The sequence below is a fragment of the Diadema antillarum genome, unplaced genomic scaffold (genome assembly GCF_040938485.1).
Source record: "Diadema antillarum isolate AM-2024a unplaced genomic scaffold, OU_Dant_1.0 scf00000045, whole genome shotgun sequence".
Classification (NCBI taxonomy): Eukaryota; Metazoa; Echinodermata; class Echinoidea; order Diadematoida; family Diadematidae; genus Diadema; species Diadema antillarum.
In genome coordinates this window covers 2,214,632-2,232,325 of record NW_027270934.1, presented here as the reverse complement: position 1 = coordinate 2,232,325, position 17,694 = coordinate 2,214,632, and the positions used below count along the sequence as shown (strand labels likewise).

Genomic DNA, 17,694 nt, shown 5'->3' with positions numbered 1-17,694 from the left:
CTATCCAAGGGTCAATGTGCCATCTTTGCGCTGGATGAAATATTCATGAGATAATAGTGTTTACCATTGGTAAACTAAAAAGCAGCACAAACACAAACACAGTCTGCAAATTCATTTACAGTGTACAAAATAACTTCCTCCTCCAGACAAATGTAATCTTCTGCCAGCACTGAACTTATTCAGAGATCTGTCAATGTGGTACAGACACTGGAACAGTTCTACAGATTTTTTTTTTTTTTTTTTTTTTTTTTTTGGGGGGGGGGCTTATTTGATTTTGTTTAAATTGTTCCTTTTCTTTCCTCAAAGGACACCATAAGTCATTGGTTATTCAAAAGTTAATACCCATTGATTAATCTTTTACAGTTGTCTGTCTGTCTTTTGGTGAAATATTACCTTTAATCTTTCACTCATATTCTACCCTATAGTTATTTAATACACAAGGCCACACAGTATTTATCTTGAGCAAATCCCAACGTACACTGTATTTGAGCGAGCGTGAACTTCCTACAATCAACAGGCCTGTCTTCATCAGATCGAAGTTTTTAAAAAGCATGCTTTTTTGTTGTAAGGAAATTAGCCCGATGTCAAATTAACCCACTATTTGTGAAGTGAAGACGTAAATAGCGCTGGCTTTGATCGGGAAAATTTCCCCCAAAATTTTGGTCTACGTGTAGTTTGTGAAATAGTGCGCTAATTGGATTGCGTCTACTTTTATAGTTACATTTGTATTTTCCTAAACCCCAAAAAGCCCCCTAGTTCGAACTTAGTCTGATGAAGACACGCCTACAAATGTACATAGATAGTCTTGTCCTTCCAAGAGACTACATTTAATATGCAGCTGTAGGTTCTGTGGTAGATTGCTCATCTGGCATTCCACAAAATTTGTACTACAAAGAGTGTGCCCAATGCCCATATAAAATAAATCGAACATAAATGACTGCAATCTATGCCTGTATATTATTCTATGATACAAGTAAATTATGCTTGTAGCAAATTCTTATAAAGTGGCACAAATCAACCATGCCTGCCTCTTCTGTTTACTCTATTTTCCCTTTTCCTTTTTCCTTTTTTTTTTTTTGATAAGTTAGAAATTCCTGTGGCTGACATATTTGTCCATTATGATTATTTGCAAGGTGGGTGACAAAATAAAAGCCTGTAGAACCATCACAAATCAGCTATTATTCCCACCCTTTAACCTAGAAGATCACAGTTCGCTTGCAATCTACAATGAGCAAGTATTCTCTGACTGCAGCAGTTTTTAACCTCCATGCACAACCACAGTGTTGTGCATTCGAGGCAAGTTTGCTTTACATTTTTTTTTTTTTTGAGTGGCTTTCCTTTCTGATTCTCCATCTTGTTTGTAAATTTTTACCTTGAAGTGGATCAACTGTTTGCAAACACTGTATCCTGGTATCGACAAGGCATACATGTAATACCAGGGGTCGCACTTAACTTTTTTTTTAACTAGCCAGGCGGACTACTTAGAATCAATTTTGACACTGAAGCAATATTTTGGCTAGCCAGACGGACTAGTAACTTCAGAATTTTATGATTTTTAGCTAGTCCGACGTGATTTTGGGTGGCCAATGGCCAGCGGACCATCGCCAATTTCGAACCCTGAATACATGTACTGGGGCCCCTAAAAATGTGCATTCTACTGGTGATAAATGAATGAGAACATAGTACCCTTGATAACCTACAAGAAACGAAATACAAGTACAATGCTTTCAACTGATGGCTGCTGATTAGTTCTGATTGATTGACAGGTACTGTAAAACATGATATATTCATGGTACGAAATTCTCATAAATTGGAGCCAACGGCCTTTTTCGTGGCATGAAATTTTCGCGAATTGCCACTGGCATTTAATGCATATAGTGTAGACAAGGAATTCTGTGTGCATTTTAATTTCGTGAATCTTGGCGCTCGCAAAATTCGCGAAATTAAAATGCACGCGAACATTCCTCGTTTTACAGTATACATTCAGATGTAGGGCCTACATCTTTGAAACATATTCAAAAAGAAACTCAGCACTTCATTTCAGTGCATCCACAGAAGTAGTTTGCACATGACTATGTAACCAATAACATTGTACACTATTTGTAGGCCTACATGTGTGTACATGGGTAATTCCATGAAGTTGGGGCAGTGTCCATGTAGCATCGTGATATCTAAAAAATACATTTCAGCATAACTCAATATTAATTATGCTATACATTTATTATTTGTAGGCTTTACATTTGCATTGAGGCCACACATTTTCCTGGAAATTTTGTGCCATTCAGACTCAATTTTGATGAAATTATTAAACAATATGTAACAGTGTCCTGTAGCATCGTGACGTGTCCATGTAGCATCGTGATATTGTAAAATTTGGTCCTAAGAGACAAATTATGGCAATAAGCTTGACCAAAATTTGATGAAATATGCATTTACAAGATATGAATGAGATAGCTAAATATCTCAAATTTCCTGCACACAGTTTTGATTTTAAAAGAATATTACAAAATGTATCACGATGCTACGCGGTGTCCTTTTTTGTTACATTTGAAGGACACCGCGTAGCATAGCGACACATTGTGTAATTTTCTTGTAAAAGTAAAACTGTGGAGAGGAGAGTTAAGATATTTAGCTATCTGACTAATCTAGTATATGCATATTATATCAAATTTTGGTCAAGCTAATTGCATTAATTTGTCTTTTAGGACCAGATTTTAACTATCACGATGCTACATGGACACATCACGATGCTACAGGACACCGTTACATATTTTTTTAATAACTTCATCAAAATTGAGTCTGAATGGCGCAAAATTTCCAGGAAAATGTATGGTCTCAATACAAATGTAAAGCCTATAAACAATATATGTATAGCATAATAAGTATTGAGTTATGCTAAAATGTAACACTTTGTGCCCCAACTTCACGGAATTACCCACATGTACATGTAGAAACTTCAAATGAAACAGAATTGTGTTTTGCTACAGTAGACAAATAATACCACAGTATTCAGCTATAAAGTCGGAGCAAGTGTAGAATGCCCCCTTTTTTTATAAATCTATAATTTTAGTTTCAATACATGTACAGACTGTACTCACATAAAATATACTTAAATACATGTACACTTGTATGTTGTGTAAAACATGTATGATGCAGAAAATACATTTGAAGTACAAATTGTAACATTTCTGAAACATTTATTGTGCCATTATAGCGCTGGAAATAAATTATGCAATGTACATTACACGTAGATTCCTACAGAATGTTAACCCACAAAGAATAGCATGTACTGTACAATACTGTTCGCAAACCAGATGCCTCCTTCCCACCCCACACTATAATGTCCATCCTACTAAATGCATGAAAACTGTTTGACCATTTCTGTACATATTCAACACATTTTACTAGTTCTCTGTTCTCATATTGAAAATTCCTGGGACACTCCATTCCACTCTTGAAATGTGTTTTTCTGAATGGTGTCAATCTCAGCATTCTTCTGTATCCCATCCAGATCCACAGTGTGCAGGTTTCAGGGTCACCTCCATTGTTCCTTTGACCTTTGACACATCGGAGTGTGAAGACTAGCCACAGCATCTGGCCCCTTTGTACGTAGGTAATAATGAAAACATACAGCCGCCACCTACATATAAAATGTATGGCTCACTACACATCACAGAATTGAGCTCTACTATTAAACAATGTAGGACTCCCACTATATCTTCATTGCAAACTACCATGCGGTTGTACAGTACAGTACCCACGCATGGCACTTGGTACAAGTGTAGTACAACACACTGTGCACTGTATTAAAATCTTCTTCTTTTTTCAATCTTTATCATTTGGGGCATTTTTAGATAGAAAGAGGTCTGTGGAGTTTCATATGTAGCAGCAACCTGTGCAGGAGATACATGTAGCATCACCTCATTTAAACTTGAGATCAAATTGAACATTTAATAGGGAGTGATCAAGCTTTTGCTTCAAATCAGGAGTACAAAACTGTAGGCATACAAACTGTATGCCTCAACCACTCAAACATGTGAGGCAATTACAATGATCATTCCATCACGGCTTTTCTTGTTCAAAGTTTGTTTTGATCTTTTCTCCCTCAAAAACACAGGATGATGAAATGCCTTTGAAAAATATCAAACAGGTTTGTTCAACGATGGTCCTTCTTTCAGGACCTGTACATACTGTAATAGTCATGATGAAGCACCAAATAAAAGACAGAAAAATAATCATTTTTCAATCTCACTAAAACAATGTAATACAACCATACACAAAAAAATGTGTGCATGTTTGCACAGCTTAGACAAGAAAATCCTCAAATTTCAAATATTCTATCCATTACAACAAAAACTGTAAATGACATTCGATACAGGGGTATAGTCTTTCGCATTCAAATCAATGATGGTACATGAAAGCATACACAAATTCATAGGCAGCACACATGAAAGCATGTGCTACACAAATTCATAGGCAGCACAACTACAAGAGTGAGCAGTGAGTTATTTATTCAGCCAGACGTTTTGGGGGTTTTTTTTTCAAATGAATTCTTGTCTCTTGGGGACTTTTTGGAATAGGACTTTGGTTTTCAGCTTGTCTTGAGTGAGCATGAGCACTTTTTTTTTACATTGATTGTGTAAAATTTGTGCTTCTGGGGGCAATGTCAGCAGGTCTTACATGTATGATCACAACATACAGTAAACATGCAGTATGCCCCTACCCACAACCCATGGGCATTTTACCAGTTTTACAGACATCAGTGCTGTAACAGGCACATGCTTGCTGCAACTGTGAAACACCTGATTGTAGGTTTATGCGGTGAGCAGGGCTGTCACTTACACCACATTCTCTCTTTGGAACAAGTGTAGGAACTGACCTGGGGACTACATGTACATGTAGTACACCATGTCAGTATCACACTCTCACGCATACCTCTGCATCAATGGCTACAAGAGATATAGGCCTACATGTATAATGAGTTAACTTCAACTGCTGTTGTTGTTGTTTTAAAGAATGAAAGAAGAGAGAGAGAAAACTTCAACTGGGTTTTAATCCCCACCCCTCCCCCCTTTCAAATTAAAGTTGTACACTGTAACACTACACACAGACATTATTGAACATGAAGCACAGGTGTCCATCCATCAACTTCAAATTCAATGTTGCACACAATGGTTTGATATTGCTGAATTACGTACATTATTAATGTGCCTAAAGCCCGCCGCACACTATACGACTCACGACCTTATGACTGACAGACTTTGAATCCAAAATCAATCATAATAGCTTCGGAATAAACATGCTTGTTTATTTCACATCCAAAGTCTGTCAGTCATATACTCATGACCTGTATAGTGTGCGGTGGACTTAATAGTCACAAAAGAGTGTTATACACATCACAGTTTATCAACATCAATTCATAACTGTATCACTGGTTCAATGTCACTGGTTTCAGTCACAGAAGCAGATTTCCAGTAGATTAGCCTACACTAGTATAGCAGAAACCGAGATCGGCAATTTGTAATCAGATCACAGCAAACACTGTACATGTAAATTTGTTTGACCTATATATACTGCACTGTATTATTGTAAACAATTTCAACAACATCAAGATTTCTCTTCAAGTGTTTTTCAATGGACAGTGACATGTGTTACAGAATATGAGGGACGTATTTGACAGTTGGACACTTGAAGCAGGGTTACCATTATGCACAGGGTACACTTTGTACACTTTGTTAAGTGTGGGCAAGTCTCAAATGGCCCACATACATTGTAATATTGTATGAGCATTGTACTCAAGTGGTAATGATGCAAACACACAAGCAGGCACACACACAGAATGTATAAAACACACACACACTTCAAGTGGTGACCTCTCTTTTCAACACCCCCCCCCCCCCCCCCCCCATCACCACTCCCAATTCATTGAATGTTTACTGAAGTTTGAGGTTTGTTTTCACCTAGCTTTTCCTGAAAGTGGGTCAAGCTTATTTGCGATGATGGAAGAGAAAAGGAAAAGAAAAATCAAAGCCTGTTGAATGCAGATGACTGGACATGGAACAACACAGAGGTGAAGAGGGTCAGGGACTGGGGGTGAGGAAATGGGAAAGGGGAGTTCTACTGGCACTCATGAACAGTAGTACTGGATTCAAGGCCTGGTAGAGAAAAATAGTACACAGGGTTTGGTAGTACCAAGGACTTCATACGCTCCTTGGTACTACAATTACAGTTGTACACCATACTGTGAGGTTGGTGGCACAATTACAGTTTAACTCGGTTGATTATTAAAACTCTATGTCACATTTTGACAATTATTTTAATCACAACACAAAGTCAATGCAAATTCTCAGACTGAAATTTGTCAAGTGTGCAGTCATGAGATCTAGAGTACATATACACATAAGACTGAATGTTGTCTAAAATGCATATTAAAAATACATGTGGATCCATTGTGTGTATAGTCATGTCCCAATAGAGCTCACAAAAGTGCAACAGAGTTTGTACTAATGTCTGAAAATTTAGAGAGTTTGAAATGGTGTTTTGAGAGGTGGAAGACGAAGCCTTGTCCTACTTGTTCCATCTGCAAGTCGAGTCAGAGTAACACCTTTGAACTTGAAGCAAGACAATGCCAAATTTCGTAACAGAAATTTTAAGAATTGCATTGATAGGGCACGAGGAAGATAGATTTTCATTTCCATCTACCGGTACGTACTTCTCTACAATGGGTATTTACAAATCATGTAGGGGCCTACACTTGAAGACACATAAACAGAAAAAGAGAAACGTAAGATTACAACTGTGATAAAAACATGATACAATTGTAGCCGTTGATCACCCACATTTTATAGCAAGTGATAACCAGGTTGAATCAAGTCTGGTACACCTGCCACAATAAAAGCAGCCATTCTGCAGAATATAGTGAGCAAAGTCTACACTTTTGATAGCGAGTGCTGACTCTGTACCTTGACAGTGCCCATGGCCATGGCAGTGTCTTTTTGTCCACACACCTTTAGTAGGCTGTGTCTGTACTGTGAATGGATACATTACGGAACGCATTATGTATGTACAGGAGCGGAATGTGCTGAAAAGCCCTGCGCCTGTCTGTATTTACTCCCTGGCAGTCATCCATCCATACAGTACACAAAATGTCACATTGGTGCCCCAATCTTTAATACCCCACCCCACCTCCTCGCCCCCCCCCCCCACCCCCAACTCTATTCTGAGCAGGGAAGATGGATTCTCACACATGTACTAGCCTATCCCACACCCAAACATCATCCCAGTGCATACAAACTTGTACGTGCATGCAAGTGTGTATGGTGTGTGTGTACGTATGTGCATGAGTCATTCCTACAAATGTATGCACAGACAGTAGAGCAGCCCTATCGCGACTCCACAGCCCACATCACATTATAACGCCATCAACACTGGGTGGACCGCCACGAACATTCCTCTGTGTGGACTCACTATTAACTTAACAAGTGGTTACGGGGCTTTGCTTTATTTTTAAACACAGAGCCAACCCTGGCCAGCCCTGGAGATAATTGGGAACGTGGTCGGATACCCTGGCAGCGTTCTCCAAAATATCTGAATCATACGACCAAGCATTCTACACACATCATCTGTTCTACACACATCGTCTGTTCGAGCGGTAAACAAAATTCTGAATCATCCAGTGTCGTCGCCGTGTCACATGATGCTGATCCCAAGTTTTGTACGCGTATCAGTAGTTTATGGGTACATTTTACACCAAACATGTAAGCCCGTCCACATTTCAAACTGTTTGTGCAATTACACACTTGTTTAGATAACAAGCAACTGATAAACAGTAGGGCTTTTTATACACCATGGTCTTTTTCTTTTCATTTCTTTTCTGCTGTTGTCTTTTTTTTTCTTGTGAGTAAACAGTGGGTTGTCCTATTTACTGTTCATTTCACATGCATGACTAATTGCTGATAACAACATGAAGATCACATCAAGCACCTTTGGGTGTAAATCTATATTTTTGGAGCTTGCATAACTATGTACACAACACAATACAATAGCTCATGTGAATATGACATTCCTGCATTCCAGAAAACACTCACACATATTCAATGTCAAAGACAGATGCACACATACACCCACACATCATGCACACACATCAGTGCACATACATTATGTACCAACCCACAGCGCCAACCCATCCCCTCGCTAGAATTGTACCCAAGCCACGGCTATAGCAATTGTGCAGGTCATGCAAAGACCATAAACCTTTATAGACCTACAGTGTACTATGATTTCAGATTACAGACTAAGCTGAAGTCTAGCCGGAGTAATCTAATTTTTGCCAACTGTGTCAAAAACTTGACCTTATAATACATGTACAGTGTAGCTCCCCCTGAATCATCCACATTTTCACAACTGTATGCCAAAAATATGCACACTGCAGTAAACAGATCTAGCCATGAAGCCCTATGTACTTTACTGCTGTGGCTGGGTATTTAATGCCTGAATTGATTTTCATTCTTTTGTGGAGATTTTTTTTTTCCCTCCTCAATTCCATCTAACATCAGATTATTTTGGTAGTAATTCTTTATAATTTCTAATCTTAGTAACTCTTCTCTGACAAAGACAAATTTCAACACTTCTGAATAAGACTTTCCTTTTCATTATGGATAAAATTTTTAAGCATCTCCTATAAAAGCATGTTTGAAAAACCCAGAAGGACTACAGTGTTTTCAAATATTACACAAAAAAAGAATACACTGTCTGATTAGCTGTTGCCATGATAACATACTGAAAGGATTCACTGAAGACATTTATTCCCATCTGAGATGAGAGAGTGACAAATCATTTTCAATTTTAATACTGATGTTTTGTCACTGAAATACGTGTACAATTCCAAATTACATCTGCTGCTACACAAGACTTACTGTCTGTACCATCAAGATATTTTGATAGGCCTAGATATCTTTCCTAATCTGACATATTAAACGGAATAGGCACATTGCATGGGACTCACCAATTTGATCTTCTGCGTCTGCGACAGCATCGACTCCGTGACCGGCTGGCCGCGGTCGTCGACGACGTAGATGCCGCGTCTGGACAGGCCCTGGATGATGGCAACATGCCCCTCCCAGGGGTGGATAGAAGGGGGAAAGATGTTGGAGCACACCCTGCTGTAGAGCTCTCCGGAGGCCAGCTGGTAGATGACAGAGGGTTTGACGTGGTCCTCTCCCTGTGGGTGAATTCACACAGTACTGTAAAAGTGGAAATTTTCGCGCATCAGAACCTTGCGCAAAAATTAAAGCACACAAATATTTTTGCTTACCATATGTTCCAACAGTTGAAGTCTTGATTGCGCGGAATTACAGTAAGAACACGCGAAACTCTTCTTACCCCGCTGAGCGTGAAAAATTAGTCGCGCGAAAATATCCACTTTTACAGTAGTTCGGTTCACGCCACATTTGTAATCTTCGAAGTTTTGACCTTTGATAGCTTGGAGTTGGTACAGGTTTAAAATATCTGTGCAAAAACATGCAGACACATGATAGCATCCCAGCATGTTAAAAGGTTCTCTTGTATACAACTACACAGCATGGCAACTTTATTTAAACCCTTCCAAGTTTATTTTGTGGCAGGTGGTTTTTTTTTATATTCTTGAGACCTACACATAACACATTGTACATGTAAAGTCACCTGAGCAATTTCTTTACATTTCACATGTTGATTCTTCATACAGATTACAGGACAGACATGTGAACATGTCTGTACATCCAGGTACACGTGTACAAGCACATTGAATTTCTCATAAAACTGCTAAACTGTATACTGTAAATCTTTTGAAAATCCATGTGGAAAACTTGTACATAACAAGTACATAGCATGATAATACATTGTACATCTGTTTTTATATTTTACCCATGGGTATACATGTAACAGGTTATACAATAAATGTAGTTTTGTATGCATGTTTGAAATACAGTATCATGATGTACAATCAAGTACACTGTATATTGGTATAGAATTTAATCCCTAAAGGGTACAGTGTACAGGTACAATGTATACTACACCGTACACGTGTACATTTGCTAAAAATCTATGTAATGGTAGCATAATAGCGTAATGATAGTAGTGGAATATTAAAGCTAATTTACTATACTGTACATTCAAACATACTGTACAATGTACATCGTACATGGGTCTGTCAATGTAAACACTTGCTTGTGCTTTTGCTACCACTTTAGAGAGAAAACAGCTGAGGTCTTATAGTTTATATGCTGAAGTTTTGAAATTGTATACACTGCAAACACTGACAAAATGATGCCCAAGTTTATTTTTCAATTCTTTTATGATTGATAAATTTCTGCAGGCAAAGTCAAAAGAAGTTCAAAGTCTATACAGACTGATAGCGGAGATGGCAAATAATCTCTTGAAGTACCAATACATGTACTCCATAATTTGATAACAGATTTCACATACAAACAGTATAAACATTATTCCGAATCCCTCTGTATGGCTGCTTACTTAAATATTTTTCTTGATATTTTCCCATCTCCCTCAAGACAAAGACTTCTTCTACAGTATGCAGGTAATCAACACATTTGTGATATGGATGTACAAAAACACTTGTACAGCAAGTATGTTACAATGTATACTAAAAAGCAGCAGATTCACAAGTCTTGGATACAGGTCATTTGTTTCAATTGTGTTTTTTATAGCCCGCTGATGCATGGGACTATTGCATACATTTGTAGCATTAACATTCGTCAGCTACAGATTGTACCAGAATTCACTGCACTTCTTTCATCAATTTTGCAGCTCTCTCAGCTCCTTCAACTTTTTGGCTAAATTGCTTTTGTTAAATTGTAACAACAGGAAAATATTCACAATTATCAAGTCCAATATGTGGCTGCACCTCGAAATATTTTTACATTTCAATGTAAAGAAATTACAGGAACATGTCATCACTTTCAATCAGTTACTTACGATAATAACTACGGTTACAATGTACTGTAGGTTCCTTAGCAGAAACTTTGTAAACATATTCTCATGGTCAGGTATACATTGTACACGTACAATGTACGTCACTTCCAGTATACAATGTACAGTGTATCTAGAGTGAATACGAAATGCTTGCATGCGGAGAGTACTAAAAACTTTCCATCTCGATATTTAGATACTGTACATGTACAATGTAGCTAGAGTGTGAAGTGAATCTGTGCGAATGCTGCATGCACAAGCAGTAAAAATGTACAAAAAAAATACCACATGTGTACGTAGTTATAGTCTTTATATGGCACGGTAAGCACTCAGAATCCTCAATCTACCAATACCATTCTTTTCTGTCGTCTATCAATAACATTTCTTGTGGCTATCAGAAATAAAGATAGAGCATATCTGACAGTTTCATGGAATTGAAAAGCCAATTATGGAAAAAAAAAAATAAGATTAAATTTTATCTTTGTGATCATTGGTTTGTTTTCACTCGAGCTGCCAGTAAATGCCTGGATGCCCGACCATGAGAATACTGGCAATGTATTTTCATGCCATCACAACAATATATTCTAAAATGACATTTCATCAAATGACCTTTCATAAAATGAAATTGGAAGACTGCAATGGCTACAAAGTAGTCTTCATCTTTATGCCTCGTGTTGTGAAATACACTGAAAAATAAAATCATCAAACCACAGAAAAACAATACATACTAATGTGTAGGCTTACTGCACATACAATGACAATTAACAAAAGAGTTTAAAAAAATAAAAACAACTCCATTACTTACAGGCTGTTGCATTGTACAATGTACAGACATGTATACAAGGTGTATGTTTTGATCAGAACTCCCCTATACTGTATCACATGTGTGTGTAAAATCCTACGTTACATACAAACCATATGCGCCCTTCATGAACACACCCATATCAAGAAAATAACCTTCTGCTGGTATTGAACTCAGGAAATAATATTGTACATGTCCATGGACAATGTAGATAATCCTAATCTCACAGGGAAAGGCACAAATTATTATACAGGCCTACATTGTACAGAGATTAGACGGCTAGCTCACCTCATTATCTTGATAGAGCGGATCAAGCAGGTCAGGGGGTGGGTCCTCCCTCTCTCCGTACGCCCTGGACACTAGCCACGCCACAGACGAATTTAGCTTGGCCTGTCAACGCAAGACAGCATTATCGATCACTACCTGTGGTTCTAGCACACACCATGCTCACACTGTCGATGAGATTTCCCATCTTACAGAAATAACAGTCTTTCAGTAACAATAAACAATGATATGTAGAACCAAAATTATACAGTGCAAACAACTTTAGTCTTTATGGGTCTTGATAAAATTCATTGGAATAAAAGCGAAAGACTGGCAGATATTGTAGCATAATCAGATGGTGTGAATAAGGATGCACAAATTTACATTGTAACTTGAAAAAAATGAATTTCATCTGTGCTACAGCCTACATGTACATGGAATCAGAAATCAAATTTACTGGGAAAATACTTTAAATTACTGTGACAGTTGTCAAATGTGTCTGCAAAGTCATATCAAAGCATTCCATGGGGAACATAAGAAAAATTCAATAGTTAGTATAAATTACAAATTAGTGAGAGTGCTTGCTTGGCAGTCTTCTTTATTTTTATTTTTTCAATATCTCTGATACATATCTTCAGCAGTCATGATGAATATCTGTCAAGATTATAATCATCACACTACTCAAATTGAGTGCTAAACTGCCAAAAAAAAAACATCAACAACAAAATGTTCCCTGTACCCTGATCAAGATAGCTCATACTTATTGAATACAGCAATAAAGTAGTGTAAAGTGATATTCACTTTCATGAAGCTTTCAAATTAGCCATATATTGCACCTACAGACCTTTCAATGAACAATGGCTTTTGTTTGCAACGTCCATGATTGCTTGCTTGGCAGTCTTCTTTACTTTCTAAATATCCCTGATAATATCTTTAGCAGTCATGATGAATACCTATCAAGATTATAAATCACTTCCTCTAAAAACTTAATGCTAAATTGCAACAACAACAAAGAAAATGTTCAGAGTACCCTGATCAAGACAGCTCATGCTTTGAATATTGAATGCAGCAATAAAGTAGTATAAAGTGATATTCACTTGCATGAAGCTTTCAAATTAGCCATATGTCACCTCAGATAGAACATTTAATGAACAACAAAATGTATGATATGCATGGATGCACGACACCGAGGGGCAAATATTAAAAGTTTGGTGTAACTTTACACCCACTTCCAAGGTATGTTATCCAAGGTATCCTGAATGCAGTACAATACCGTTGTATAGCACTCCACATTGAAGAACATTTCATCGGTTGAGAATGAGAAGGGCGTTATTAAAGCTGTCTCGAACACTATGGGTTTTGTGGCAACTTAACGCTCTTCTCATTCTCACCCGACGATTTCTACCAAGCTAAATTGCACGCGGCTCATGAGATTCTCTCGAAAAATCAAGGGTAGTACATGGCCATGGTATTCACAGAAAGAGACCATTTGGCCTCCCTCATCAACTAGCCACACACTTTTGTACTGCAGCAACTGACTCGCAACAAAACAGGGAACACAATATACAGGATCGGGCTTCAGCCTTACCTTTCTGAAGTTGTAGTTTTTAAGTGGGACCAGGTCTGGGACAGGATCCATGGTGAACCCTCCCCGCTCTGGGTTGTCACTCATCAAGTAATAACAGCACACAGACTCAGAGTTGACAGAAACAGACCACAGATCCCAGTAAGTCGGATATTAGGCAATAGAAATCAAGCTTATAATATCCCAAGTAAGTTTGATCCATTAGCATGGTAAACATTCATCTTCTGCTGGCTTGTGCAATGAGTACCTGAAGACAGAAAAAAAAAATAGATTATTAAAAACATAACAATAATAAATAAAGCAAGCTGCCCATAAATCAACCATAACGCTGTCCAAGATTTGACAGCCAGCTACATGTAGAAACCTATGTTTTTACGCACGGTCAAATTTTGGCACAGGAGGTCGAACCTTGGTGTGGGTTGTTGTTGTTGTTTTTTTTTCAATAAAACATAATAAATAGATAGCCACAGGTTCAAAATTAAGAAAGTATAACATTCAAGGTTAATTTCAACTAAAATATTGTACAGCGTGTATGTATGTCTCAGGGGAAAAAAAAACAAAACAAAACAGATAACCACAAGACGCAGACCATCCACGTGTAACTGCATTCTAATGTGTGCTTGAAATCAATGTACATGTATGCAAGACAACATTTACATCGTATGGTATTGATCAATAATGACATCTCAAAAAATATTTGTCGTCAATGTCATACACTCACTACTTCTTCTATAGATATTAGCTGGCCTACACGATGTAGATTGAGATGTACTGTAGTCCCAACATTCATCATGCATGCAACACACATCGCATCTGATATTTGATTTTGAATTCTGAGGTTGTCCGAACTGATACATACAAAACGTAGCTCATTATCATGAACTCTTTCAAAACAGAATTAGGAATCTAGATCTACCAGTGGTAGAAAAAGACCATAAAACTAGCACCCCTTCCTTCAATGACCTTAGGCTTGCAATTGTGGCCCGATGTGGTGACTTGACTGGCCGAACACGACGATCATGACACACCCCCACTCCAGTCTAAAACTAAGTCAAAGCACCTCTTTTACAGGGCCTTTTGGAGGATACAGTATCTACCACTGCAAGTCCCAACATTCATCATGCATGCAACACACATCGCATCTGATATTTGACTTTGAGGGCTACAGTAGATGCCATGCCTTTGTACGATAAAATGTCCAAAATGTTATAAACTCCGCATCTGACAGATTTTTCTGTCTAACATAGGGTGTCTGATCACGCATGGCCAACCTTCAGACAAAACGCGCCTTTATCTTACACATACAACACACAAGTCCCATAGAACACAATGGAGTTGCGCGCCAAAGCTGTTTGACCCCGCATTTTTGTGCCAAAAATCGCCTTTATTGCAAAATCTCCATTCTGCCATCAAATCCTACCAAATTTGGTATCATATGAAAGAGGATGTTTTGCTCCATATCTTACTAAAGTGCTGGTACATGACTCTGACGATACGATAAATTGGTGAAAATGTCATTAGAATCACACCTAACTTGATATCTCGGCGTCTGCTTTGCTACTTGTGCAAAGGATTGTACCAGCGTGTGGCATGCGAGTAGTTCAGGATGCTGAATCCGATGGTGCAGTTAGTTTTTCACTAGCTCCACATCTTGGGGAGTGGATATTGCCAAGAAGACACCCCTTGCAATAACTTTTTTCATCACAGTGAATGTTTTAGGCGTGGCTTTGTATGCAAGATCAACAGCAACATCCGCGCAAAGGTGCTCACAATGCATAAATGTAAATTCAACACCCAGCACCAGTGCTGTCACATGTTCTTTAATGGACATTAATTCAAGGAATACGTGTAGGACCTAGATTTCTCTGAAGGAAAACCAGGGTAAACGGGACAGAGGTGGTCTAACACGTTAGATCTACATCGTATATGTACTTATATTTAATAACCAGCACCAGTTTACGGTAGCATCATGCAAACTCATTTTTCCCTAAGATTGCAAGAACCGAATGAGAATGGAATCACGACCGAATCTCCCCTCATAATAGTTCGGGCAACTTCAAAATTCGGAAGTTTTCGTAGATTTTCGGCTTTCGGCACGCATTGGCTAACAACGGCACTCTTCTTCTTACCTAACTAACCACTCTCACCCATAATCATAATTCTAAATTGCTTTCAAAGGAACTCACCCTACACATTTGACAGATATTCCACAATCCACACATCAACATGATCAAGGTACATTGTAAAATTCAAAAAAACATGTTGATTTTGATATGAATTTCTGAGATTTTTCCTTGCTTTGCGCCATCAGTCTGAAAGCGTGCATGCACTCGCATTGCCGACGGCCGCTAGCGCATCGGACACTTCCGAATTCGAAAGTATTGAGTGCGCTCTACGGCAGGCTTTGGCCAGGACTGCCGATATTGGAAAACTTCCGAATTCTGAGGTTGTCCGAACTGATACATAGCTCATCATCATGAACTCTTTCAAAACAGAATTAGGGGCAATTGTGCACTTTACGGCCCTATATTATCGGTACCTCATTCACCGTATGCCAAGGTATTATCCCATGAACCACCACGCACTGAGCTGCTGGCGAGCTTCTCTTGCTGTATGGAACGCTGTTTGACAAGTGATAAGGTCACTAAACGCCCGCCTCACTCACTGCGCTTCTGCGGAGCTAGCAGACACATCGAACACTGTGTGATCACGATTTCGCGTGCCGATCAGACCCGACCCCATCACAAATCGCGCAAACCAACCACACGGGCGAGGCTTGTGTGTGTGTGTGTGTGTGTGTGTGTGTGTCCATGTAGTGGCTGCCCGTATACAGTCCCTAGAACCTAACACACTTCGCACGGCGTCTGGTCGGGCTCGTTAAACGCTAACTGTGTAGAGACGAAATAAACACTAACAGACTGACAAATCGGGATAAGATTTAGGGTTTTTTTATCATTGTTTCACAAAATAATTTCGCCAAGGTAGCGAGTGGAAATATGTCCTCTGCAATAGGTTAATTAGTGATTCCTTACCTAAGAATAAACGTAAGACAAGAAACAAAATTCATTTATTAAAATCATGATTGAAGCTAGGAAGTTTACCACTCGTTGCGTTTTGTTGTGTGCCAATGCACAGCACCCAGCTGCTAGCTGCTGGCGCTTGATCACACCGCGCCGCACAGGGAAGGGCGTACTAGAGCAACCATGTGGCGTACCATACGAGCTTTCATTACGCACACGCACGTTGACACATTCACACACACTGCATCCCAACAATATCACACACATGTACACAGTCCAGTGCCGGAAGACACGCTGTCGACCCGCGGTGCATGATAATTGATAGGTACTCAGATTTGCACGCACCGCTCGATTAGGGTAAAATCTCGCACCGATGATATAGGGCCGTAAAGTGCACAATTGCCGAATTAGGAATCTAGATCTACCAGTGGTAGAAAAGACCATAAAACTAGCACCCCTTCCTTCAATGACCTTAGGCTTGCAATTGTGGCCCGATGTGGTGACTTGACAGTTGACTGGCCGAACACGACCGCGATCGTGACACACCCCCACTCCAGTCTAAAACTAAGTCAAAGCACCTCTTTTACAGGGCCTTTTGGAGGATATCTACCAATGCAAGTAAATTTTATGGGTTTTCCTAATACCAAGTAAAATTATACTCAACAACACGATCCTGAATGATCGATTCGACTTCGTCCGAGCGCAAAGTTGCACACAGACAACCGCAGCCTTCCCCAACCAAAATACAGCAAATGAATGAATGCCCAGTCCAGTGCAGCGCACGTACGTACACACAGTAGCAGGCACATAGGCAGCAAGCAATGACAAAATAATGTTGATGTTGAACGGCGTCTGGGAATGTTCAGTTTCTCACAAAATATGCTAATTTTCCTTGCTTCCTTCAGTCCAAATTATTGGATACATAACTTAATGTACACTAAGTCAATGGATCTATGAAGAACATCACCTTACTCACCTCAAACAATCCTTGGGGATCAGAAATTCGATAAAATAAGGTGAGTTAAGGGACCTCTTCAGCCCCTTCCGTTGAAGAAATG

General features: G+C 38.9%; 1 protein-coding gene across 1 annotated transcript in view; it reads right to left on the bottom strand.

The window, feature by feature from the left end:
* Positions 1 to 17,694, bottom strand: part of LOC139714200 (uncharacterized) — a 50,127-nt gene extending 32,433 nt beyond the window's left edge. Inside the window, exons 1-4 of the mRNA XM_071625918.1 lie at positions 17,613 to 17,694; positions 13,620 to 13,863; positions 12,056 to 12,157; positions 9,005 to 9,220 (exon numbers count right to left, since the gene is read on the bottom strand). Of these exons, the coding sequence (XP_071482019.1) occupies positions 9,005 to 9,220; positions 12,056 to 12,157; positions 13,620 to 13,703 (402 nt within the window). The 5' untranslated portion in view covers positions 13,704 to 13,863; positions 17,613 to 17,694. The remainder of the gene's footprint in view (positions 1 to 9,004; positions 9,221 to 12,055; positions 12,158 to 13,619; positions 13,864 to 17,612) is intronic.